This window comes from Haliotis asinina, chromosome 15 (genome assembly GCF_037392515.1).
Source record: "Haliotis asinina isolate JCU_RB_2024 chromosome 15, JCU_Hal_asi_v2, whole genome shotgun sequence".
NCBI lineage: Eukaryota > Metazoa > Mollusca > Gastropoda > Lepetellida > Haliotidae > Haliotis > Haliotis asinina.
In genome coordinates this window covers 7,139,694-7,167,411 of record NC_090294.1, presented here as the reverse complement: position 1 = coordinate 7,167,411, position 27,718 = coordinate 7,139,694, and the positions used below count along the sequence as shown (strand labels likewise).

General features: G+C 38.9%; 1 protein-coding gene across 1 annotated transcript; it reads right to left on the bottom strand.

Annotated features, from left to right (window-relative positions):
- Positions 1–697: 697 nt before the first annotated feature.
- LOC137265567 (solute carrier family 23 member 2-like) lies at positions 698–27,718 on the bottom strand. The gene is made up of 11 exons (XM_067800987.1): positions 27,581–27,718; positions 13,784–13,941; positions 12,575–12,654; positions 6,891–6,958; positions 6,458–6,639; positions 5,299–5,419; positions 4,855–5,011; positions 3,898–4,151; positions 3,358–3,631; positions 2,288–2,383; positions 698–1,071 (listed from the first exon to the last, which is right to left on the bottom strand). Exons 1-11 carry the CDS (start codon positions 27,716–27,718, stop codon positions 914–916), a joined length of 1,686 nt encoding a protein of 561 aa, XP_067657088.1. The 3' UTR covers positions 698–913.

Genomic DNA, 27,718 nt, shown 5'->3' with positions numbered 1-27,718 from the left:
AGATGTTCGGTACTTTTCGTGTTTTGGGAGCAGGCATTAAGGAAGTGCTCTAGAGTTGCCTCCCTTGATTAACTGTCTACTTTCGGGAGTCTACTACTGTTCTAGAGCATTCTGATTTGATTGTGATGGTCGAGTGTGCTCGACCTTTCAGGAAATGTTAACTTTACATATAAAGGCTAGTTGCCATGTTGTCGGACACGGATACACAGATTTTCTGGAGTACATATCTGCCAGTCTCCGTCATCGTTTGACCTACATTACCGCTGCCTGACTGATTGCTGTGATAGATTCAGTAAAACTGTTTCTCACTCACACATCAAGCCTTAGGTGAGTTGACATTATATTTGTGACCCATCACGTTAGATTTGACTCAGTTGTATTGTACATGAAACCTCTCTTGTGAATCTTTTAAAATTTTTCCCTTTGCTTGCTCCATATAAAGTATCATTGCAAATATCAAACTTGTCAGTGTTATATTTTGCAGGTTCTGAGGGGTTATCTCAAACCTCTTGTCTCGGCAATTTTTAATTGTAACAGTAGATATATTCTAACGTACTACGAGAGCGGCGATGTATAAGACGCAGTTTACTTTGGGGCTTTGTTTTGGAGGCTTAATCCTAAATGTTTATCACTAACTTTGAGTACTAGTGATCTCTTATCTTTTCCTTTCTTCTACATTAACTCATGGTTTATTATTATAACTGTCTCTGAGCTAGTTGTCACGAAGTTAATAATCTGGTTCTTCATGTTCTTTCAGAGCAGCATTTTATACAGATTTTACACATTAGCTATTTGTGTATACATTTATCTAATGTGGCTTAAACATTGGCCAAGTGATGTTAAATTTTAATTTGTTTATTTCATTATTCTACTATATGGTCTCCCCATTGTCCTTCTAACACGTGACTACCGCCTATTTGAACGTGGGAGACACAGGGAAATATGAACAGCATCTAAGTTTGTCAATGAATGTGTTGATGTATGGTAGCCTGTACGGGTCATCTGTTGTCTCTTGGTTGTCACATGCTGTCTCTTCATTTAGTACCGCCATGCCACGTTCCTCTTTTGTTCCTGCGGGAGATAAGGATGAGTGAACATACATTCCGCACATGCGATGAGATAGCTTGATAGTAGTGACAGAAACATAGTTTTATCATCGGGATCAAGACGTAACAATATCAACGTATGTATGTATGTATGTATGTGTGTGTGTGTGTGTGTGTGTGTGTGTGTGTGTGTGTTCAGACCAATACAGTCATCCGCATAATGTGTGCATGTGTATAGACAAACCCAATACACAACTAGCAAACACACTCATCAAAGGAAGAGAAGCGTGTCACGTTTTCTATGTTAACTTTTTTATCTTAGGAGCTCTTTAAATATACACTTGGACAAGAGCGAATTCATGAGTGATATACTGATACATTTGACAGACAATCAGTAAATCCGTTTCAGCCTCCACAATGTCCAGGTCGTGTTGTTTTTCTTCATAAATCTGCACAGACTAGCATCACGTAAGGTTCTTTGTCCAGTTGGGCGTCCATTATAAAGGGGTGTAATACTTCTACGCCTCGTGAGTATTTTCCACTATATTGGGTCGTTGGAATGAAAATATATTTTCCGAGAACTGCACTTAAATCATTGGCATTTTTAATGACACGTGATTATGAAGTATTGCCGAAGGAGTCTATTTTGCATTTATGTAACCGTGTTTATTAAAACCCCAGATGAGTGAACTATTAAAGATGACACATCTAACTAGAGTACCATATTAAAATGTGGTGAAAGTACTACACATTATTTTCGCCATTTAGATGAAAACACACAGTGATTAGCACTGTAGGGGTAGATTTTGATTAGTGATTATTAGTAACTTGTAATTATTGCCGTTGCCATGTGTATACAGACCCAAATCAGTATTGGGCTAATATGTCGTGTAAGGTATTTTCGTTCAGCTGATATACGATATTCAGTATATGATTTGTGGATGAACATAAGGATGAACCTAGTGTAATAATGATGGTTGCTAATACAAGGAACTGTTTGGGAACACCTTCGTTTCATTGCTAGACGAAAAGATACGGTTTACAACGATATTTTATTCAGCCTCTCTTATACATACTTGGTCTCAGCAATAGACTGAAAGGGAGGCTCTTATTGAACACAAACTAGACTCCTGTTAGTAATATTTAGTATTCAGTGCGCCGAAATCAGCGATATTTTAACTATTGAATAAGGCTTTTGCAATGTGAAATGATGCTGACTGCGAACTATGAACTGATTATACCTGGTGCCAGATTGTCCAGGAGGCATCCCAAAAATAAGGTTACGAACATGGGCGTCACCAGCAGTACCTCCACCACTTGATCGAGTACCTCAATGCCTGGCAACAGGAAAATATATATGATGGAACAGCTGACAGAATTAAACATGAAACCAGAAAACAGTATTCAGTCTGAACTTGTGTGTCGGAATCAAGAAGTCACGTTAGAGTGCTACATATTTTCTTCCGGATCCTTGACTCAATAATCTAGACAAGATCAAAGCATTCAAAGAAGCTCCCTTGTAACGACCACTCCGACCCCTTCAAAGAGACCCTACCCGTTGTTCCTTAAATCGCCGATGACTGTCTTGGAAGACTGACACAGAACAAGTCTCAAGGGGTCCCTGTACAAGCAAGTCGTAGCGATTATACCCACTGGTTATTTGTTGGTAGTGTAAACTCCTCTAAGCTTTTTCGGGCTGAATTTGCCTCTTAGGTGAATTTTCACTCTACATTACACACTGGGATTATTTAAAATAAAGTTTCAGGAAATAATACTTAGTCTCTTGGAGTTTGGTAGTTCCAAATGACCAATGAACATAGCTATAGCACATTTGGAGTCACTTTACTCTAATTCAAACACTTTCGGGATTTGTTTTATTTTGACTGATAAAAAAAATTTACTAACTCGACACACTTTAAATTCCAAACAATAAACCACACTTATACTACTCCAGTGAATAATTTCGAATGACACTGCCTTTCTTGGAATTTAACGAATAGTCGACTGTGTTCAATAACTGTAAGGTGTAAGAAGTTAGTCTGTAGTAGTCGGAGGTATGAATGAATGAAATGAATGATAGATGATTTGTATAGCACTTGGTTTCCAGGTTGGACATGACTTCTAAACGGCGCTTGTTGAAGTGAGCGGACAAAAAGGAATGTGTGGACATCGTGATGCTTCTGTAATCAGCGTTATCCCCCAAATCATATCACGCCCTTCTCCCTTAATTCTTTTAAAGGCTTTTCTTTACCTATCAAATACCTCTTTGAACCGTGACAAGTGCGATATATAATCCTAACGACATCAATACCTGTATTGATGGCGTTGGCGTTGGCAACCATCCAGTCTGGCAGGAGGAGACCCAGAGAGAGAGACATCCCAAGGATAAAGAGGTTTCTGGAGGAAGACAGTTCGACGGACTTCAACATAGACACGCCCACTGCCGTCACGGTGCTGACTGTCACAAAGTTGACCCCGCCCACTACAGGGTCTGGGATGATTGTGAACACCGCTCCCACCTTGCCCACGACACCCCCTACTATCAGAATCAAGGCCGCTGTCACAAACACACCCCGACTCGCAACCTGTTGATCAGAAAAAAACTTGTACATGTCATAGAAGAAGCAAAATGGCCAGTTGTAATTATTATTTTTGCTTGATGTGGTTTTGAATCCTGCACATTACTGTAACAACGACAGATAGAACCATGACTGTCAGAAATTCCCAAAGCTGTTTTTATTCTGCAATAGGATCAATGCCCAATTACCATGAATGGCACCCACACTACAAACCACTCATTTGCCAGACACACAATGTGTCTCATAAAAGTGAAATCCACTTTTCAACTGACCTTAGTGACAGTGACCACCCCGAGGCTCTGTATGTACAAGATGCTTGAATACACTCCTCCCAACATGCCGCTGATTGCAGAGCTTATTCCGTCCACGGCTATCCCTCTATTCAAGGCGTGTCCCGGAAGGGGAGGTAACTCTACTACGCTCGCCGTTGCAGAGTAAAAGCCTGGGACCTGGATGATGGTAACTATGGTGATGATTAACATGGCTGTGAAACCCGAGGAGCTTATGGTGGGCGTTCCGAACTGAACTGAAAAATATAAGAGTCATTTGTTCGCACTGCTGAAAATGGATTGATTCTAAGATCCTTTCCGTTAAAGACCTCGGTTCCTACGATTGCGACTTCCATCACTTATGTCTTTCCCCCTAGATTTTAACTAAAACATCTTTAAGAGAGTAAGTTGCCTCTTCGTTATTGCTGCTACACAAGTGACATTTGTAACAAATGCATTTCGCGCGAAGGCAAGTCAGTTGTTTACTTTTAAAAACACTGGAACATATGTCACAAATCAAAATAGGGAATTGCATCATTTTGTCACTTCTGTGTCAAATTTGGTAAATCATCCGTAGGTCTACCACGGCATATTTCAAAACGTATTCTGGGGTCTAGAAGAACATAACTGAAATAAAAGTGCTCTCAAACACACCAAATAAAAACTGGCCCGTAGCAGTCCATACTAGTTGGAGGCCGTTTCTAGATACTTTGGTTCACCGTGTGTTATCAGACCCATTCATCCATGTTCACTAAATTCCTCACTATACTTGCCCACTCTTTTATTTACACATGTTTGAGTTATTTGCAGTGTTGCTGCTCTAAATATATCCATTAACGAGCCGAATATATTCTGTATGTCTTGTAGTAAGGACTTCGTAAAGTAGACTTCATGTTTCAATATAGACAGTTCAGTTTAATTCCAGCTGAAAACCAACGATTGTACCATATCGGAGCTTACATGGCAGAGGGAAAGAGAACCATGGAGAATTGTAGAGGGCACTTGTTCTGACGTCCGTTCTGGCCATGTGACCATGGACAGTTGAGTTGCTGGACAACACATCAGTGACTGTTAGCACGTGACACAAACACCAGGACAGCCCGATGGCCAGAACCACCTGAAGACAGAAACAGTTTAACTATTACCCTAACTGAAGAAAAGGCTTGGACGAACACATCTGTGATAAAGGGATTAATCATTTGTACAGCATATATATACAAACGTCATTTTTTATTTTGAAGAAATGCTATTGAGTAGAAATGCATCCCCAAAAGATACGAAAAATATAACAAGCCTCTCACTGCAGTTACGAGAGAATTGATTCCTGATGATTGAAGAATGTATACATAGTAAAATTCAAGCGAGTGCAGGGTTAACCTCACTGGCCATAAGCTTTATACTCACAGCGTTCAACTGAAACAGCGGATAACGAGTCACGTGCCATTTCTTCTTCCGGTTGTAGCTAGGAAAGGGAATAGTGACCTTCGCCAGAAACATAGAAAAAACCAAGACGAGCACGCTTGATCTGTGAAGGAATCAGAGTTGGACATACGTCTCTAGCGTTGATCATACGCATCGAGAGTGGAACATACGCATCGAGAGTGGAACATACATCGCAAGTGTTGAACATAAGTATCAAGTCTTGGACAGAAGTATAAAATGTTGAATAGAAGCATCAAATCTTGAGCAGAAGTATCAAATGTTGGCCAGAATTATCTAATGTTGAACAGAAGTATCAAGTGTTAGCTATAAGCATCAAGTGTTGAACATAAGTATCAAGTGTGGAATCGGATATATTCAGATGTTTATTATGACACTCATCATGATTGTATACTGTATCGTATGACATGTTTTGGTTAAGTAAATGTGGCTTCTGATAACCACACTGCAGAACCATTGACATTTGGTGTGTTAAAAGTGACTGAGCGACTATTACTTCCACTTTAATAAGATATTAGCATGAATGACTGTGCTTGATACCTTTGACTTTTAAGCGTGTGTACTTTATTATTGTTTACAGTTGTTACACTATGCTCGAAATACGCTAACACAGTCTTAATTAGTGCTGAACATAACAATCAAGCCTTTGGACATGAGTATCAATAGTGGAAGATAAGTATCAAATTCTGGACATAAGAATAAAGTGTTGGACATACGTATGGAACACAAGTATCAAGAGTGGAAGATAAGTGTCAAGTTCTGGAAATAAGAATCAAGTGCTGGACATATGAATCAAGTGCTGGACATAAGTATCAAGTGCTGACCACAAGCTTCAAGTGTTAGACATACCTGTCAATTTTGGACATGTAAGTAAGAAATGTTGAACGTAAGTATCGGGTGTTGGAGATAAGAATCAAGTGTTGAACATACGAACCAAGTGTTGAGCGTAGGCATCAAATGCTGAACATAGGTATCAAGTGATGGACATTAGTTTAATGTGTTGAACATAAGAATCAAGCGTGGAAAATTAGTATCAAGAGTGGAACGTAAGAGTCAAGTGTTGATGTATTCATGATGTATCGATGTATTCCTCTACCGACAAAGTGGATACTGGACTACTCACAAGCTAGCTATTCCCCAGTGTTGTTCACACAGCGGCATCACGTAACGACAGATCGTTAACCCGAGGACCAATACGGTTGGAGCTACTGTCAGAGGACCGATGAACCGGAGGAGGAACCCCAGAATTCCCGAGATTCCAAGAAGGAACTGAACTCCTGAGGCCAGCATCAGGTTCCCCTGGATCTCATGTGTGATAAATGGTAATTAGTGCATAAATTGTGGATTCTGTGTTTTGGAAGTCAGTTTATTTCTATTTGTATATTATGTTGCGGCAAGTTAATTGCACACAGGAATGACACAGTTTACTTAAGCTTTAGTTGTTTGTGTTCTTATTCGTGTAAATGTATGCACACGCGAAGACACGCACATACACAAATGTAAATATAAAGATATCGCCTTAACTAAAGCTTGACGATTGAAATATGATCTTGCACCTCTCTCATTCGGATCTTCCAGTTGGTAGATGAGGTAACATTGGCAGATTCATCTATGCCCAGAGATTCTGAAGAAGATGGTAAAAAAAAACAAATCAAAGGTATGCATGTAATGACAACAAGGATCCAGCGACTTTAAGGTGTCGAGTCCACCTGTGACCGGGTGTAAAACTTTCGAGTTAACTTTGTGTGCAGATTCTGCCAGTCTTGTCACAACCCCTAGTGTACAGGGTGGCTTACCGAAAAGTCCACCCCTAGGGTTGAGGCCACAAATCTTTTGATGCGATGTGTTGATTTAGCGTTTTTGTTTCAAGGGATTAAAGTATGGATGACACCGAAAGGATGAACTCAGGATCGAAAAGTAATCACCAAGGTATATATGAGATCTGTTCACCTGCTCGAACATTATTGTTTAGTGAGTTCACTTAGTAACACCTAGTATTCACTCAATGCCACTAATTAATCCAGTATCATATCACACATAATAAGGAAGTATTTCTAAAACATCATTACCATCATGGCAAATACACAGCATCAGCGCTACTTTCTTTCTACTTGTTGCTTCACTAGATACCTGTGTATGGGGGATATATGTAAAGAATTAGCAGGAGAAAGACAGGAGGTGCAGTTTCTTGGAAATGCCAGTAGAAATCATTGTAATTCGAGTGTTTCTACGATCAAAGACATTATGTTGAAATGGCTGATTTACTGGTGCAGCATCTCATTTGCTAAAGTTGTTAAAGTAAAATGTCCATAATTAGTCCGGTGTAAATCCAGAATTATTTGTTATCAGTGATGTACATAAGATGTATTGATTATCTTAAAATATTATATTTCCATTAGTGCCTTAGTGTTCACGAATGGCAAATGCTAATTTCGCTGTAATGTGTACATGAAGTGTATTCATACTGTTATAATTCCATTTTGCACTTTAGCCCTTTACTGTTCATAAATGACTTAATGATGGCATTTTTGTCTTCTCTCAGAGTTTATTACTCAATATGGAACCAGAACATAAAACGGGATGTAAAATATACAAACTATGCGAGAATGTGACAGGAAATGTACACACTGATTACTGAAAACTATACCATGTACATTGATAAATTTTGATAAGTATTTGATTGTTGAAGTCTTAGAACTTGACATCCGTTTTTTATATGAGAGACTAGGGAAGGAACAAACACCATGTTCTAGGTGAGTGGTGCGTTCTTGGTTAAAATGTGAATATCTAAAGATATAATGGAATGAATTCATCCGAACTTACTTGTTAGTTACAAAAGTTACAAAGTCTTTCCTTTCTTGCGAGCTTCGTCCATCTCCCACTTTCTATTGGCAATTTATCGTTATATGTTTCAAAATATAGAATAGGTTTCCATATATTTTCTGATAGCAGTAAGTATTTGTCAAGTGAAGGTAAGTTTTAAATAACCTAATATTGATCTTTGGATGAATTATTTATATCACTTGTCCACTGGTCATTCAGGATTGTTTCGGTTTTTGATGTGAGTATTGGACTGAGTGTAATGAAAGAGGTTTTCGTTCCTGTTTTCTGTATAACCCACGTGACTGTAACAACATTTTAATCCCATTGGACCACAACAGTGCCCACTTTCTTAAAACAACAAAATGCAGTCTCCCGGAGAACAATAGGGGGTTAGTTATAGTTTCTTTCAAGGTATATCTGTGAAAATAAGTTGGTGAGCAACATTTGTTGGTGAGCGAAGTAAGTCTTAGTAACGCTAAGCTTTTCCGACTTTTTAGTTGCTTCTACCCGAATTAATGTCACCTGGATCGGTTCCTACGTGATGATCTCCAGCATAGAAGAAAATCTCTCCTGCAATACCATGATTGCGTCTCTCATGTAACTGGTGTCACGAGAGTGCATCCTCTGTAAAATGTATTATTGATGAAGTGATAATTATTATTTGGGTCACAAAAAAGTTTTGAGTGATAATTACTATGGGTCACATTTCGTATCTTAAATGATCAGTGCTTTACGTAGTTTGGCAGCAGACTGTAAGGTAGCACTTTAGAGTTACCTCCCCTTTAGTAAGTGTTTTGGTTAGTTGTGGGTACTTCCGGGAGACTACACTAAGATTCCAACTGGATGGCGATGGTCGCAAAGTGTTCGAATGTTCACGAATGAGTGACTTTGCATATAAAGACTGGTTGTCGTGTTGACGATAGACACACACAGAGATTAGCTGAAGTACTCTAAACTGCTTCAAAGTTCACCCTACATAACCGCTGCCTGACCGCTCGCCGTGTTAAATTCAGTATAACTGTTACTCACTATCAAGTCAAAACTTTGGTGAGTTTACATTATATTTGTGACCCATTACTTTAGATTTGACTCCGATGCATTGTACTTGAAGCCTCTATTGTGCACCTTTGTATCTTGCTGTTGTTTGCTGAATACATATTGCTGAAAAGTTTAGATTTGTCTGGGGTATATTTTGTTGTCTCTGCATTTCTTTTGTCACGGCAAATTATTAACCATAACACTGGTGATTCCAGATACTTAAGATGCATATAAATAAATTATGATTTCAAACTCATTACACCGATGTCTTTCTGAGTTATTGCTGAGTGAGTGAGTGAGTTTAGTTTTACGCCACACTCAGCAATATTCCAGTTATATGGCGGCGGTCTGTAAATAATCGAATCTGGACCAGACAATCCAGTGATCAATAAACATGAGCATCGATCTGCGCAATTGGGAACCGATGACATGTCGCAACCAAGTCAGCGAGTCTGACCACCCGATCCCGTTAGACGCCCCTTACGACAAGCATAGTCACCTTTTATGGCAAGCATGGGTTGCTGAAGGCCTATTCTACCCCGGGACCTTCACTTGCTAGTTACATACCAGTTTATGAATTAAGAGTAAGCAGACTATGCAATATACCATTACCCACTAGTCTGATACTGACTATACCCTAATCTCACTGTTGTTTTACCACAGCCCATTTTCAAAGGTGGGCAAAGTGGGAGTAAACCATCAGTGCTGCGTTGAGACTGCTCCTCCCTTGCCATCTTCATTTGACACAGTCGCCGTTTCGGTATTTGTACCCTGTGCACTAAAAATGCAAACCAGATGGTGGCCACATGAATAAGTGCAAACACCTAGTTGAAGGTACAGCAACTTTTAGTGAACTTAGACGAAGTAGTGTGACTATGTGTCCCAGTCTGTCCAGTTATGAATAGGTACCTTGTTAGGATGAGAACGCCACAATAACTTCGGTGCAAGTAGTGGCAGCAAAAATTGTATACTCAAAGGACATACTATCAACGTTTTGAGGAAGCACTAGTTGCGTGAACATATGCGCTATACAGATGTCCTATTATATAATAATGGAGCTCTGAGCCAAATGCTCGAAACAAAGTCAAAGCCACCAATACTTCTGCAGTGCCAGTCCTTTCCTATTCCTTTGGAGTAGCGTCAAACAAGACATCCAGAATTTTGACCACCTGACCAGAATGTGCATGCAGTGTGCATGCAGCATGCAGTGTGTGGAACAGAAAGCAATCCAACCGACTTGTTCATTTGGATGAAATCGGCTGCTCTTAAATTTGAAATTGAGGGCCATGTATAGCCTCAGAAGAAATTCATCCAACTTGATCTTGTCTTTTCCGACAAAGTCCATGAATCTATTTTATTGAAAGTCCCTTTTGACAACAACGTGATTGGCAAGATTCAGGAAAAGCATTCTAAATATGCGGACCTCGACTTTGAAATGTCTTAATTGCTTTCCAGGTACACGGTCGTCAGACTCCCTATTGTTCTCTGTGCTTTTGGTTTGGTACCTCCTGATCTCTTGGTGCAGATCTCTTGGTGCAGATCCGGAGAGTTCCCAGGCTCTTCACCAAGAGCACAGCTCTTCTGACACTTTGGGTAATGAAGAAGGCTGCAGTGTTTGGGAGTCTAGGTATTCTCTGGACAGTTCTTGGTGGGTTCGATTAGGCAACGTTTCGTGGGAGTAGGGGCAAAGTTCATGAGCTGATGATGGCTGTGCCCTAGGATCACCCGACCCCTCTCTGATGCATTGTTGTTGGGTTTTTTTCCTTTATTCTATAAAAAATTATAAACTGACCGGCAAAAGAAAGTATACAATACAGGCACATAGCCCCCTTCTAACCGAAAACGCTAGACGTCGGACAATGTCACGTGGTATGCGACGCCTTTTCCAGTGGGTTGCTTGTCTAAGTTGCTGTCTATTCAGTGGTGGACGTTTCCGCACGCCTCTGTTCCACATGTGCTCAATCGGCGACATGTCTGGATAATGTACTGGCCACTCGTCGCTGCCAACGACAAACAATAACGACGTCCCAACGCAATGTCAGACGTCTGTGTTGAGGAGCTAACACCGTTCCTGTGTAGGCCTCTGATACCTCCTGCACGAAGACATCTAGCCACCATGTATCAACTGACGCAGTGATTATCAACTAACACGGTGATCAAGGGAATACGCCACTGATGACGTTAACGTCAGGAAACTTTTCTCGGGTGTAACATCCTCATATGCCGGTGTTCAGCTGGTGTTGTTACTCGCGGTCTGCCACTTCGGGGTCTGTCCTGTGTCAGGTCCTATGCCTCTAAGTTGCAGCAGTCTAGAGACGGGTACATAGGTGCGGTCGTAGGTTCTAGCATCGTTGACGTATGTCGATACCTATGGCTCTCTTACGTCGGCATTCCGCTATTGATAACTGACGATAGCCGTGACTTATCTCTGGTGATTGTAGCCTGTACGCACACTAATTTTTATAACATATTTTGGGAAATGCTAACTTTTGGTATACTTCCTTTTGCTGTTACGTTTATATTCCAAATGTCACCGGATATATCATTACGATGTATTCTCTCAGTTTCCTCTATTTCCTTTTACGTACACTTCTTTTCCTACTCTTCAACTGATGGAAGTCACAAGCATACACTCCGAAACGTAGTGTTATTCACAAGCAGGTAACACTGATGAATCTGTTTTCCTCATGCATTCAAAGATATGACTAGTTACCACGATCGTAGAACGTACATAGTAAGGTGAGGTATTGTGTTGGACGACATTACCAGTTGAAACACTTATTTAACTCACCGGCACCATCAGATGAGTGAGACTGTGAGTGAAAGGTATGTTCAAATATAGTGAAATTCCAGACCCAAAGGAAAACGTTACCATAAATTCTTCCTTCACGACATACAGTTTTGCGGAGAGTATCTTGTAATCTGTATGCATAGATCTTACTTATGAAACAGGTGTGTCGAATTTTCTTCACGGGTCTCCTTTACTCAACTACAATTGTGTACATCGGGGAAGGTGTCCTGTGTTCGTTGTTTAACGCCGCAATATACTCAGCAGTCTGGAAATAGTCTAGTGAATCATCAGCATTGTTCTGAGCAAATGGAAAAAGATGACCAAGTCAATCAAGTCTGCGAGCCTGACTACCCGATCCTGTTAGTCGCCTCTTTCGACAATTCTAATCCAGACCTTTACTGGAAGTGCAAGGAAATGACCACCCTGGGGCTATTTGAGGATATCAGGTCGTCGATACACCTGCAGCTCAATTTTAACTGCTCCAACTGGCTTTGTTTTGACTTATCGAACAGAAATTCCAACTCTTTTAACCTATATTTCGAGTTATAAATGACGACAAATGTCTGTATGTAGTCTTTCTCTACCTACCATCACTCCATTTGGGGGCACTGAGGATGGCAGCTATTGCGATGAGATATGACGAATTGGGACCATGAATGACTGGTAATCTGCAACACAAGGGTCGTGTTACTGAACTAACAAAATCTCAACCCAAACACCGTAACAACCAGAGATTGCATACACATATCTGAATTCGCCGAAGTTTGGTAACATCTCCCAAATATTAAAGCCCTCCTTGTGAATCATTATCATTCAAAAATGTGGAGATATGGTCTACAGAATTTTACAATGCAGTGATGTCATCAATTACATTATTCACAATGGTATGACGTCATAAATTTGATGCCGTCACAATGTTATGACATCCCTGCACTGCAAGTCTAATGGTAGTGCCGTGTTCAGTGATGTTCACTTTTCACCGAAAGGTAATGAAGTGTGATTTGTAGACAAAAGGAGTTAGGGATATAAGTAAATTTTGAAATTATTAATAATGATCTACTTCTTCGTTGAGACACTGACGAGATATCAATCATAAAAATACCAATATCCCTCACTTAATTTGCTCAGTATAGAATATCACCTTCGTGTATTCTGTTATATATAGAGAGTTAAAACAAAGAGAAAATAATACCGCGTGTAACATTGTTTCATTGAAAGTGTGTGGAGGTGGCGTTGACTTTCATTTGAGTGAAATGTGCATCGTTTCAAGCATTTTATTTTCCGACAATTGCCTATTCGGATTTCTTAGTTGACTTGCCATGCGAGCGTTCTTAATGGATGCTGTTATTGTAATTAGGTAATAGTTGTATTTCAAGGTTTGCTTTTCTTTAATCTGTAAGGACATTGTAAATTGCCTTGTGTATTACTATAATATATATATATGTTCATCCCTATACTGTCAAGGAGTTCGGCATTCTGTGTAATGTCTGTGTAAGGACTGTGTAAGGACGACCGCGATCACGATAATGACGCTCGTAGGAAACGCCTTGGGGTTGAGCTGTGACTCCACTCACCTCATTCATGTAAACGTGTTTATGTCATGTCTTTTATGTTACTAGCCAACTAAATATGTCCGAGCTCAACTATGCCTTCGCCTTCGTCAACATACACTTCATCTTAATTATGAGCTAAAATCCCAGTCGACTGTACATCCACTCGTTGACACACTAAAGCTTAAGAAGGTGAAATTTACAAATATTCACTGTTATTTAGCCATTTCTTGTGAGCTCAACATACCGACATCCTATGCACATCTGCAATAAACTGGCAATGCCACTTGTGAAAAGGAACAGATTCAGAATCTGGGACCTCACATCCATTAAATGACCAGCTCCGATCTGATTGGCGAGAAGGACTGTACTGCCCAATGCACCGGAAATACTAACAATGGCTTCCTGAAACAGAACAGATAGGACGCCTGAGACAGCACAATACACAGCCTTGAAGTAGAATTGCAAGGAAGAACGTACACGTAATAAATAGTGAATCTGTGCTATTTGATCTATGTAACGTTCAAATTATACACGCGAGTGATGTATTAAAGTCTGGACCGACTGATGGCAAAATTGAGTCATAATCGTGTCTGATACAAGACAACATTATATTTGGTTTACTGTACAAATGCAAACCCAAACTATGTACTTCTGAACAAGCGGAACAGCACTAACTTTACATTCTCATTTCCTTTCTCTCAACTATCCTCAACGGCACTGGATCGTTGATAACGATGTAAACAAACACGTGATGATATTTGTATCTCACTTACCATACCTTTATTAGATTAAAATCTGGGAAAGGGTCTGCTAAAGGACACTTATAATCATACACCATTCTCAGTTATTTCATTCTAGTGGCCTTATGCCTAGAAAATGTAGCCGTGGCCATATTATAAAACGGATATCTCTCACATAAACGATCGTATTTCGACTTACTATGAAATACACCAGTCTAACAACATTTCAGAAACATCGAAACATGTTAGGTTATTAAAGAGAAAAAAACAAAACAAAGTGTGATGAGAGAGAACAAAATAAAGTTGAATGAAAGAAAATATGCAACCTCGATTGCCCATCAGATGTCATTGTATTAAATGGCAGGTAAAGGGTGAACATTACACGAATGGATAACTGAATAGCATTAAGGACACCAAGAGTTGTCCTCGACGTATCTGGGGTCAGTTCTGAGCAAACAACAAACCAGGCCTTGGGTTTACATTACTCTAGAAAGGCCATGCATGTGAGCAGACATTGTGCCTTTATCAAACATTAAAGCAGTCGTATCAAATGTCTCAGTTTTTTAACATGGTATTAGCTGCATAAAGTCAAATCTGACTGTCATATTATATTCGGAGGCGACAGTATGTCATTGCCGACGTGACTACTCAAAGCATTCATTTGTGTTTGACACACCAGTATTTAGGTTTTGTAAGTCATCCCCGTCTTCCAGGTGAATAGCCTTCACATTTGTTGTCATAAAGGGCAAAGGTAGACGACCTGTAGTACAGTCGGAATAGTACAGTTCTTCCACCTTTACCTCTACAGTTTATGTAGTTGATATGCGAAAGTGTGAAATATCTGTTAAAATAAGTTCGGCCTAACTACAGTTCAAATGGTAGGAACTTAGGAAACGTCGAAAAGGACTTTACTTAGGGGGGGTTAGTGAAGAAATAAACAATGCAGATATCAGTCGAAGTCCAAGGCGACTTACTGGGAACACACCGTGGCTTTATGCAAAAATTAATGTGCAATGACATTCTATTGTGAAGGGCACATGTTAAATGCCAAGACGACTTACTTGGAACACACCGTGGTTTTATGCAAATTAATGTGCAATGACATTCTATTGTGAAGGGCACTTGTTAAATGCCCATTTTAAATTACACTATATACATTAAACACGTCACAATTTAATTCTGGACTCACAAAAGTCCAGAAACTCTCAGCACTGTGGCCACTCTCTCACAAGGGATTTCGCAAAATTAAACAGGCAGCTGTTATGTATATGTGCTAAGGATGAGAAAATAAAAAAAAAAATTTTCGAAAACTCAAAATTTAAACTCGCTCGCCCATGGGCACGCCCATGGGCGAACAGTGGTCAGTGGGTAGGCCCATGGGCAGGCCCATGGGCGAAAGTGTTTAATTTCATCCAGAATAAATGTTTTGGAGGTTGTAAATGAATGAAAAATGTTAATAAGTATCATGACACAAATGTCAGCTTGTTGTGACTTGACTCTGCTAACTGACAGCGATTTTAAAAAAACTAGCCCATGGGTGAAAAACATATTGGCCCATGGACGAGAATAATTAATTTCATTGAAACTACATGTTTTTTCCAGGCTTTGCAGTTTTTCAATAAATGAACGTGTATTTATTATTGTCTTGACACGAAATTAAGCTTAGTTTGACTTAATTCGGCTAATTAAGAGTGATTTTTCAAAAAGTCTCGCCCATGGGCGAAAACCATTTGGCCCATGGGTGAGAATATTTACTTTTACTCAAAATACACCTTTTCCCATGTTTTGAAGGTTGTGAATGGATGAAAGTATGTTCATAAGCATCATGTCACAAAATTCAACTCATTTTGAATTAATTCCGTTAATTTAGAGCTATTTAACAAAATCTCACCCATGGGCGAAAAACAGTTTGGCCCATGGGCGAGAATATTTCCTTTTACCCCAAACACATCTTTTCCAATATTTGGAGGATGTAAATGAACGAAAGTACATTTATGAGTATCATGACGGAAATTTCAACTCAATGAGAGCAATTTTGAAAACTCTCGCCCATGGGAGAAAGACAGTTTGGCCCATGGGCGAGAATATTTGCCTTCACTCAAAATACATCTTTTCCTGTGGTTTGGAGGTTGTAAATGAATGAGGATATATTTGTAAATATCATGGCACAAAATCCAACTCATTATGGCTTAATTCCGCTAATTGAGACCGATTTTCAAAAAACATCTCGCCCATGGGCGAAAAACATTGGGGCCAATGTGCGAAAATATTTCCTTTTCACTCCAAATACATCTTTTCTAATGTTTTGGAGGATGTAAATGAATGAAAGTGCCATTATGAGTATCATGACACAAAATTCAACTGATTTTGACTTACTTTTGCGAGTCCAGGAAGATTTTTAAAAATATGCCAGAATAATTACTTTTACTCAAAATACATCTTTTCCTGTGTTTTGGAGGTTGTAAATAAATGAGGATACATTTGTAAGTATCATGGCACAAAATTCAACTCATTTTGACTTAATTCTGCTAATTTGTAACAAGTACAAGAATCTGGACTTCCACTTAAATGTTCATAGTTTTTTTTTATTGTCTTGGGGGTTGTAAATATATGAATGAAAGTGTGTTTATAAGTATCATGACCAAAAAAAATGAAATCATTCCGGTCTAAATTCGACTAATCTCGCTCGTGGACGAAAATATTTTCGTTTGCTCGTTTTCTTTATTTTGCAAACATGTGGTTTAAAAATAGATGAAATTCTAATGACAATTCAGTTTAATTTAGTGAGTTTAGTTTTATGTCGCACTCAGTAATATCCCAGCAATATGGCGGCGGTTTCTAGATAATCGAGTTTGGATCAGACAATCCAGTGATCAACAGCATGAGCATCGACCTGCACAATTGGGAACTGATGACATGTGTCAACCAAGTCAGCGAGCCTGACCACCCGATTCCGTTCCTCTTACGACAAGCATAGTCGTCTTTTATGGCAAGCATGGGCTGTTGAAGCTCTTTACTTCCAGCAACATATACAGTACACTTAGAATACTAAGCCTTGAGATTCTTTTGAATTTAGGTATTCAACCTATATCTATGAAGTTGAAGTTATTTGTGAAAGCCCTAATCAAGAGTGACCAAACTCCAGTGACTATGCTGGGACACATTAATAAACGGTGTTGTGAGATCTTTAAACTGTATTGAAATATGTCTCGCCAATTCCACTCACATCCGCCAAATGTATCTACCTAGCAGTTTTAAGTGTACCTACCCAGTTTAGCATGTTTCGTTTTAATAGTGTGGTCTCCATTTTAGTAATTCCCGTTTGCCAGTCCCGGCTTTTCTTCGTCCGAGGTTTTATGGGGTATTCTCCTATTTGTCAGACCAGAAATTATCTACAACAGGGGTAGGTCACTCGCTTGTTTTCTTTACTATTTGTACTAATTAGTATGCGCAACTTAGGCTGCGTTTAACAGTACTTCAGCCAGTTTACTGTATCAGTCGAAATCTTACAATGAATGAATGAATGAATGAATGAAGTATATGTGAATGAATGAAAGAAATGATAAAAGAAATAAGTACATATGTGAATGAATGAGAAAGATATAATAAAAGAAAGAAGTACATACGTGAATGAATGAAAGAATAAATGATACACCACGGCCATCCCTTCCAAAAGAACGCAAAACTATCGTTAGATCACATGTGTTAACATCAGCTTGTTATTGTCTCCCTGGTCAGACGTAACAATTGTCAGACAGGTTAAAACAACAAACTATCTGGTTGACTGCACAGCTGCCTGTTGACGTAGTATACCCACATCACCTACTTTTCCTTAACCTTCATCTACATCACCACCCTTAATATATTGAGCAGAGAGCACAGAAGGCCGTATAGATGTAACCACTGAACCGTGGCGTCTCTCTGCTCCCAAGTTCCCAAGTGGGGGTGTCCTTCTCTACCTCTTCCATTAATCTTAAAACATCTAACAAGCTCAACGCATGCATCTTTTTATTAAATTGTGATGTTATACATAATCATAAGAGTATTTTTATGTATTATTCAGTTGATAAATTATTTTATATATATATATATGACACGCTGGGCAGGTTTAGGGCATCTTGTGTTAATTTACCATTACCATTTTCATAATGCTTAAAAAAGACACTCATTAATCTATCACAGAGTTTTGTCATTCCTTCACTCCAACATGGTTGCTAAATCCCCTATGATCATAGTATATCGACTCTACCATACCCAATTCACCTAATCCTGAGAAATCAACCAGTCATGACATACCCACATCGCCTAATTAATTTTCCGTACCTATCGTGTTAAAAATACATAAAATGGGAGGACGCCTTGTTAACTAATGGGAGTGAGCCTTGTAGGGAGTACTCTCACTCTCACAAACCCACATATTGAGGAGAAGCGGCCGTGTTTGTCGGGGATTTTTCTGGCTTTGCTAAATAAATCGTACATAAACATGTAAAATATTTTGATTTGATTCTGTAACTACCCACATTATGATATTGAGACCATTTTGATTTATCGAGTAAAATACGATTGAATAGTTTTGAGTTTGAATCTTGCCACTTTAGCGCTCTATCTTTATAAAATGATGCATGCATGCTAATATTTAGGTGGTTTCTAGTATTCCATCTATTTGTTTAAATTAATTGATTTTTCTGTTTTTGCTTTGTTTGGGTTTTTTTATTGCTAGTGGCCCAGCGAGTGAGTCTGCTTTGGTACCTGTAAATTTATTCTGACGTTTGACGAGCCGGACGTAAACAAGAACATATATAGAGCCCCTGCATCAATACGTATTAAAGTGTTTGAAACATTATTCTAGACCAGTATTTGTACACAACTGATGAAATGTACCTGAAAGATCAAGGTTCATAAGAACTACAGGGCACATTTCTCCTACCCCATTTAAGAATGTCCATTTCTGATTGGTTCACGGGGCCTTGCGAGGGAGAATACATCATTAAGTTTTACCCCGCCACGTGGGAAAAGCCTGCATCCACGGCAGTCAGTGAACTGTAAAGCAGTGGTTCGAATCGAGTATAGTTAGTACCATCTTAATATAATACATGGTTCCAGCTTGTTTTGATGCTCTATTTACATAAAGTGATATTTAAACATTCGTTATGGTAAATACGGTGTAGCAATGTGATGAAGAGTATGCGGGTTTTCTTCATCCCATTTCATCCACCGATGAGAATGGTGGTATCCTCTTTTGGTTCACACCCGGATTGTCGATTGTTTTATCAAATACACAACAGGACTGTCGAAAAGCAGTGGCGTGTGACAGTGCTCAACACTGTTCTAATGACACCCGGAGCGTCGACTGCCTTGGAGAACTTGTGCCCGAGAATAGCAGAAGACTCGTCTCTACGCTAATTAACGAGCTAAAACACATACACAAAGACATCGGTGAAAGAATGAGCTGTGGAACCAATTCCTGAAAGATAGTCGTCGCACGAACAGTAGTCGAGAAAGTTGGCGTCATCGTGAATCGAGGGTCTGTGAGCATTGTAAACAGCATATTGTGACACAGTGGCCACAATAAAGAATAAAGAAGAACTTGACAGAAGGCTTCAGCGTCTCAACGAGCAGCTCCAAAGACAAGAGATTTCCGTAATGAGCTGTGCTCATCAGACCGTCTGCCTCGCTCATAGTGACCACATTACTGTACTTTATAACGTATTTGGTTTTCCTTCACGTCCGGAACGTCGAACGCCATAGTGTTGACACCTGCTTATCTCCTCACGTAATACCCGAAACATCGAATTTACAAAAAATTCAGTTCAATTTTAGACAGGCCAGGCAAGTCGTTTGTTTAAGGAGTAAGAGGATTAGGAGACATGGTCGACTAGATTTCTTTGTTTAACTAATCCCACACGGCCTTCACCAATAGAGGGAATGATTTCTGTTCAGTTATGACATTGCTGTTCTCCATATGTCTCTATTTTCTCCACACATCTCCATGTTGTTGTATATTTGTGTGTTTTGGAACTCTGATTGGGACTGGTGAACAAGCTTTACAGTACCTCACCCATACAGCATATAATACAAAATATAAATGAAGCATGTGTCGTCATCCATATGAACTATCATATAATAACATATGCATACCTATCATTACATAACATACAACTATCATATAAGTAAACATGAAAAATAGAGTTATTTTTTGTTGTGTCTGACTAGCTCTTTGTAGAAACACTGAACATTTGTGAGAAGGTTTTTGAAATGTTAATTAGTTTCCTGTTAAAAAATTAAAAATCAAGCTTTGTGTTTTATGATAAAATCGTGGACGGATTCAACTATTTTCTGGTTTTCTCAGTGAATACGTTCTTTTCCGTCCACCGAAGCAGTAAGGAAGACCATGATAGCGTATGGAGTAGTCTTGGTCATCTCCTCCGTTACCCCCTCCACTGAATCCACACCCCACCAGGGCGTGTAGGACTTGTCTCGGTGGATAAAAAGGGACTCCTATAACCCCATATACCCCTAATCACAATGCTATAATTTGTCGTGTTTGTGTATCCGGTTTTGTGTATTCTGTAATATTGTATAGTACTGGTGAAGTGTTAATCAAAGCAATATTTTACTTGCTAAACGAACCACGTTCTTTGAGAATCAAAATATGTTTTAAGCACATTTCCAGAATTGAAATGCAGCATGCACACAATAACTAAATTGGAAGGAATATCGTGCCGGACAAGGTTTTCCAGAGCACATGCACATAAATGTCAATGTCTTTCAAACACTAATATGTGCAGGTCTTGCAAAAGGACAAAGCAGGTATGCTTGACAAAGTTCTTGCAAAGGAGGTTTATACACAACACCAAAACCAACTGGTCAGCTCGACGCCTTATAAAACAATCAATTCGAGATTTCCTTTGAATGTGAGATATTTGGCTGTGCGTCTTGTGCAATCAGTCTTTTTCATCCATATACACTCACGAACACCTGTTCATTTCAAAGCCGGTGTCCCCTAATGACCTAATGTGATCCATGGATGAATTTTGTATATGACAAGTAAAATACACTTGAAAGCGGCAGCTGTTTTACTCCAATAAACAAACCAGCGGACGAGACATGACTTTCGGTGCAAATTGTCGTAGGCGCTTTGCGGAAATTACGTAAGTGAACGCGGAAGAAACAGAAAGCGTCATCGTTCCGCTCTGTTTCCATTGTCTTTGCGAGTTATGCTGAGATACTCAACAAACTGAGATAAAAGTCAAAATGATGAAAAAGTGGAAATCAGTGTGTGGATTAGAACTTGAAAATCACTCATGAAGTCTCTGACAAAGTAATATCTGTTCAGGTCATGATCATTTGGAAAAAAAACACGAAAGTTCTATGGATATACAACTTCTTATAAGGTAAGTAGCATTTCGGCGTAGCTGTTAAACTCGTTATCAAGAAAGGGATATCTTACAGGTCAAAATCGTTTGGTGTAGTGACAACGGTGTTGTTTTATGGGATTAGACACGGATTTTCTTTAAAAAAAGTAAAATGTGTGTCCCCAGGAAACGAAATAAGACACGTGTACCAGAATGTAAGTGAATCGATGTTAGCGAGTTCAATCAGAGACTTCAGTTAATAAAATGGGCTTTCAGTTCACTCCTTCCATTAGTAATGAGTTATTTAGTTTCTTGATAAAATTGCTTGCAAGGTGAATGTTGAAAGTGACAGTTTTCAGGATCATATTAACAACTTCAGTTATGGCAAATGCGCTCCTATGCTATGTCCTACTTATTGTACGGGAAGATACCTTTGTGTAAACAGCTATATGTTCATTTTGAGAACTGGTAAAAAGGGAGAATATATCTCGTGAAAATGAACTTTGAAAGACTGCAGATCAACAGTTCTAGTTGTCTCAACAACATAATTTCTAAAATACTTAGAGACCACAATCACGAAAGCCAAAGTAAATCTTTTCGAGTGTAGCAAAAATAGTGAAAATTTATTTAAAAAATAGAAAAGTAAACGCAAAGTCAATCTTGATTACATTACGTATTCCTCATAGCCCGATATAATGATTACACATTAATAGTATGGATACGGTAATCTATAGTTTAAACTAATCTCCTCAAGTAATCGGGACTGGATTGGCAAGCATAAACATACATATCAATGCCGCTCCATACCAATAATATAATTACATAACATACATGATAACAACACTTCATGTTCCGCTCGTCAAACGTCAGAATAAATTTACAGTTATCAAAGCAGACTAACAGGCCCACTAGCAGTAAAAACAAAACGAAACAAAACAAAAACAAATAAATTAATAACTCCAAATGAATAGATGGAATACTACAACCCACCAAAATATGCACGCCCCCTTTAAAAGGGCAGAGTGCAAAAGTGGCAAACCGGTAAAATATGCCAAGATTCAAACTAAAAACTATACAATCGTATTTTACTCGATAAATCAGAATGGTCTCAATGTCATAATGTGGGTAGTTAAAGAATCAAAGCAAAACATTATACATATATGTATCATGAAATAATAATTTATCAACTGAATAATACATAAAAAATACTCTTATGATATGTATAACATCACATTTGAGTAAAAACATGCATGCGTTGAGCTTGTTAGATGTTTTAAAGATTAATGGAAGAGGTAGAGAAGGACACCCCCACTTGGGAACTTGGGAGCAGAGAGACGCCACGGTTCAGTGGTTACAGCTATACGGCCTTCTGTGCTCTCTGCTCAGTATATTAAGGATGGTGATATAGATGAAGGTTACGCAGGAAAAGTAGGTGATGTGGGTATACTACGTCAACAGGCAGCTGTGCAGTCAACCAGATAGTTTGTTGTTTTAGCCTGTCTGACAATTGTTACGTCTGACCAGGGAGACAATAACAAGCTGATGTTAACACACGTGATCTAACGATAGTTTTGCGTTCTTTAGCATGTTTTTATTCTTTCATTCATTCACATATGTACTTCTTTCTTTTATCATTTCTTTCATTCATTCACATATACTTCTTGCTCTTCATTCATTCATTCATTCATTCATTGTAAGATTTCGACTGATACAGTAAACTGGCTGAAGTACTGTTAAACGCAGCCTAAGTTGCGATGGAGACGAATCAGGTCACTGTGTGCATTGGAGCATGAGGAGGCGCATACTAATTAGTACAAATAGTAAAGAAAACAAGCGAGTGACCTACCCCTGTTGTAGATAATTTCTGGTCTGACAAATAGGAGAATACCCCATAAAACCTCGGACGAAGAAAAGCCGGGACTGGCAAACGGGAATTACTAAAAATGGAGACCACACTATTAAAACGAAACATGCTAAACTGGGTAGGTACACTTAAAACTACTAGGTAGGTACATTTGGCGAATGTCAGTGGAATTGGCGAGACATATTTCAATACAGTTTAAAGATCTCACAACACCGTTTATTAATGTGTCCCAGCATAGTCACTGGAGTTTGGTCACTCTTGATTAGGGCTTTCACAAATAACTTCAACTTCATTGATATAGGTTGATTGATATAGGTTTGTTATATTTATAGAATACCTAAATTCAAAAGAATCTCAAGGCTTAGTATTCTAAGTGTACTGTATATGTTGCTGGAAGTAAAGCTCTGTGTTCGGGACCCGTGAAGATCTGGAGTAGAAGAGGGCTTCAACAACCCATGCTTGCCATAAAAGGCGACCATGCGTGTTCTAAGAGGCGACTAACGGGATGGGGTGGTCAGGCTCGCTGACTTGGTTGACACATGTCATCAGTACCCAATTGTGCAGGTCGATGCTCATGTTGTTGATCACTGGATTGTCTGATCCAAACTCGATTATCTAGAAACCGCCGCCATATTCCTGGGATATTGCATAAACTAAACTCACGAAATTAAACTGAATTTTCATTAGAATTTCATCTATTTTTAAACCACATGTTTGCAAAATAAAGAAAACGAGCAAACGAAAATATTTTCGTCCACGAGCGAGATTAGTCGAATTAAGACCGGAATGATTTCATTTTTGTGGTCGTGATACTTATAAACAGACTTTCATTATAAATTTACAACCCCCAAGACAATAAAAAAAAACTATGAACATTTAAGTGGAAGTCCAGATTCTTGTACTTGCTACAAATTAGCAGAATTAAGTCAAAATGAGTTGCATTTTGTGCCATGATACTTACAAATATATCCTCATTCATTTACAACCTCCAAAACACAGGAAACGATGTATTTTGAGTAAAAGTAATTATTCTGGCATATTTTTAAAAAATCTTCCTGGACTCGCAAAAGTAAGTCAAAATCAGTTGAATTTTGTGTCATGATACTCATAATGGCACTTTCATTCATTTACATCCTCCAAAACATTAGAAAAGATGTATTTGGAGTGAAAAGGAAATATTGTCACTCATGGGCCCAATGTTTTTCGCCCATGGGCGAGATGTTTTTGAAAATCGGTCTCAATTAGCAGAATTAAGTCATAATGAGTTGGATTTTGTGCCATGATACTCATAAATATATCCTAATTCATTTACACCTCCAAGCCATAGGAAAAGATGTATTTTGAGTGAAGGCAAATATTCTCGCCCATGGGCCAAACTGTCTTTCTCCCATGGGCGAGAGTTTTCAAAATTGCTCTCATTTAGAGGAATTAAGTCAAAATGAGTTGAAATTTCCGCCATGATACTCATAAATGTACTTTCATTCATTTACATCCTCCAAATATTGGAAAAGATGTGTTTGGGGTAAAAGGAAATATTCTCGCCCATGGGCCAAACTGTTTTTCGCCCATGGGTGAGATTTTGTTAAATAGCTCTAAATTAACGGAATTAATTCAAAATGAGTTGAATTTTGTGACATGATGCTTATGAACATACTTTCATCCATTCACAACCTCCAAAACATGGGAAAAGGTGTATTTTGAGTAAAAGTAAATATTCTCACCCATGGCCAAATGGTTTTCGCCCATGGGCGAGACTTTTTGAAAAATCACTCTTAATTAGCCGAATTAAGTCAAACTAAGCTTAATTTCGTGTCAAGACAATAATAAATACACGTTCATTTATTGAAAAACTGCAAAGCCTGGAAAAAAACATGTAGTTTCAATGTAATTAATTATTCTCGTCCATGGGCCAATATGTTTTTCACCCATGGGCGAGTTTTTTTAAAATCGCTGTCAGTTAGCAGAGTCAAGTCACAACAAGCTGACATGTGTGTCATGATACTTATTAACATTTTTCATTCATTTACAACCTCCAAAACATTTATTCTGGATGAAATTAAACACTTTCGCCCATGGGCCTGCCCATGGGCCTACCCACTGACCACTGTTCGCCCATGGGCACGCCCATGGGCGAGCGAGTTTAAATTTTGAGTTTTCGAAAAAAAATTTTTTCATTTTTTCATCCTTAGCACATATACATAACAGCTGCCTGTTTAATTTTGCGAAATCCCTTGTGAGAGAGTGGTCACAGTGCTGAGAGTTTCTGGACTTTTGTGAGTCCAGAATTAAATTGTGACGTGTTATTATAAACTATAGCTGTAAAGTATTAACTTTCATGATGTACTTCGATGGAGTCACTGCCACTGTAAAAAGAAAGAGGTAGGAGGGATCGTCTCAAAAGCAAAGCCAGGACGGGTGTCGCAGACGGTATTTGGTTCGGCTGGGGGATAGAGATATCATCTACGATATCATAATCGGTTGGGGAAGTACACGGCGTGTCATAACAATTTACAAATAATATCCAGTTCTGTCAATCTGTGGGTGGCCATGCCTCATATATTTTGAGACACTTAATACGATGTTTTTCTGTGGGTATCAGGTATCATACTCTTTTACATATATTAACATAGATTTCATGGAAGTCACTTAAAAAGGTTAATCAATAGATGAGATATAGTCAACACAGATGCAAAAGCATACAATATCTTTGAGATGACCCCATGTGCCTGTGGGCAGCGCATGCATATCATGCCAGCTGAGTCTATGGTCTGTCGCCATACCTGGCGGAACGACCTAATTGCCATCTAAAGTCTAACCTGTTGTTTTCAGCAGCAGCTATTCGTATTTTTTGACCGATCTTACGAGTAAGTAAAACTTGCTCCTCTGGAGCACTAACCTCTTACGCACCCCACTAAACGCGCAATAGAATCGAAGTGGGTTATTTCGACATATCCTATTTTCAGTTGTGTATATTTGAGTGATACAGAGTAACAGTACTTCAGTAAATCCGATATTATTATTGTCATAATCAGTCTGGCCATTTTCTTAAATAATACTCACCTCCGGACACAAGCCGTTTGAGTAAGTAAAATAAATAGTTAAGTGGGGTCTGAATAAAGGAGGTAAATTGTGCTTGTGTACAGGGGTAATTGCAGTAATGTTAGTGTTATATTACTGACCAGCAAATCATTATCTTGTCGCTGGGATTTCTAGATAATGTCATGTCGATTTTGTTTGAATTCTTCCAACAAATGCCCTGTTCTGGGTGGTCAGAGAACAGACATGTGTGCATATACTTTGTTTTGAAAAGTGCTACTAGAGGCAGGTGTAGGTAGAAGGAGGACTTGCTTACCGTTATGACTGATGTCACTGATATTCAGCGTTTCATACATACAATTGACTCCTAATCCACATTTCTCAGTCGGCAGTACAGCAACAACTGGACGATCAATTGTTTGTCATGTGTTGACACAAGTCCCTGATGAGATTCTCACTATTTTTTTATTCCGTTGTCAGGAGTGTTAAGTTGAAACTGGGTCTGCATCCTAATTAGGTAAACAAGTTACTGCTACAGCTCGATTTGCCTCAATTAGCTTTCCACACAGCTACCTTTGATTCATGCCGCATGATGTGTGTGGAGACAGTCACCGTTCAGGTGGATACTTGTCCGAAAAAGGTGAATATCAACTTTACGTACAAACATCGAATTAAAAGGGTAATTTTGCGAGACATTCGTATCGAGTTAAAAGGGTAATTTTGCGAGACATTCGTATCGAGTTAAAAGGGTAATTTTGTGAGACATTCGTATCGAGTTAAAAGGGTAATTTTGCGAGACATTCGTATCGAGTTAAAAGGGTAATTTTGCGAGACATTCGTATCGAGTTAAAAGGGTAATTTTGTGAGACATTCGTATCGAGTTAAAATGTTTCAAATAATGATAAATAATGTGGGATTTTGCCGGGACCTAGAAATCATACCGAGACATCGACTTATCAGAGGTTGACACAACAGTGTTTCCACTGTTAGTTTTACCTTTGTATGTTCTCTGTGATTCGGCTAAGCTGAAAACAGATATGACCTACCTGTAATCCATGCACCGGTAGAAAGATGATGGGAGGCGATTTATCCACTGGGTAAAGAAACGTTTTTTGTCTAATTTCTATCTGGATCTCTGAGTTCTCTTCTTCAGACGCTCGAGGTGCTGTCATTGTGTCCGCCAT

Bases quoted from the DNA above. Each gene is read 5' to 3' on its own strand.
- LOC137265567 (XM_067800987.1), bottom strand. From the start codon at position 27,718: ATGGCGGACACAATGACAGCACCTCGAGCGTCTGAAGAAGAGAACTCA. The intron at 6,959-12,574 runs GTAGGTAGAGAA...CATCTTCTTCAG, and splicing joins TGCCCCCAAATGGAGTGATG to AATCTCTGGGCATAGATGAA. The intron at 5,012-5,298 runs GTGAGTATAAAG...TTCTGTCTTCAG, and splicing joins CGCTGTTTCAGTTGAACGCT to GTGGTTCTGGCCATCGGGCT.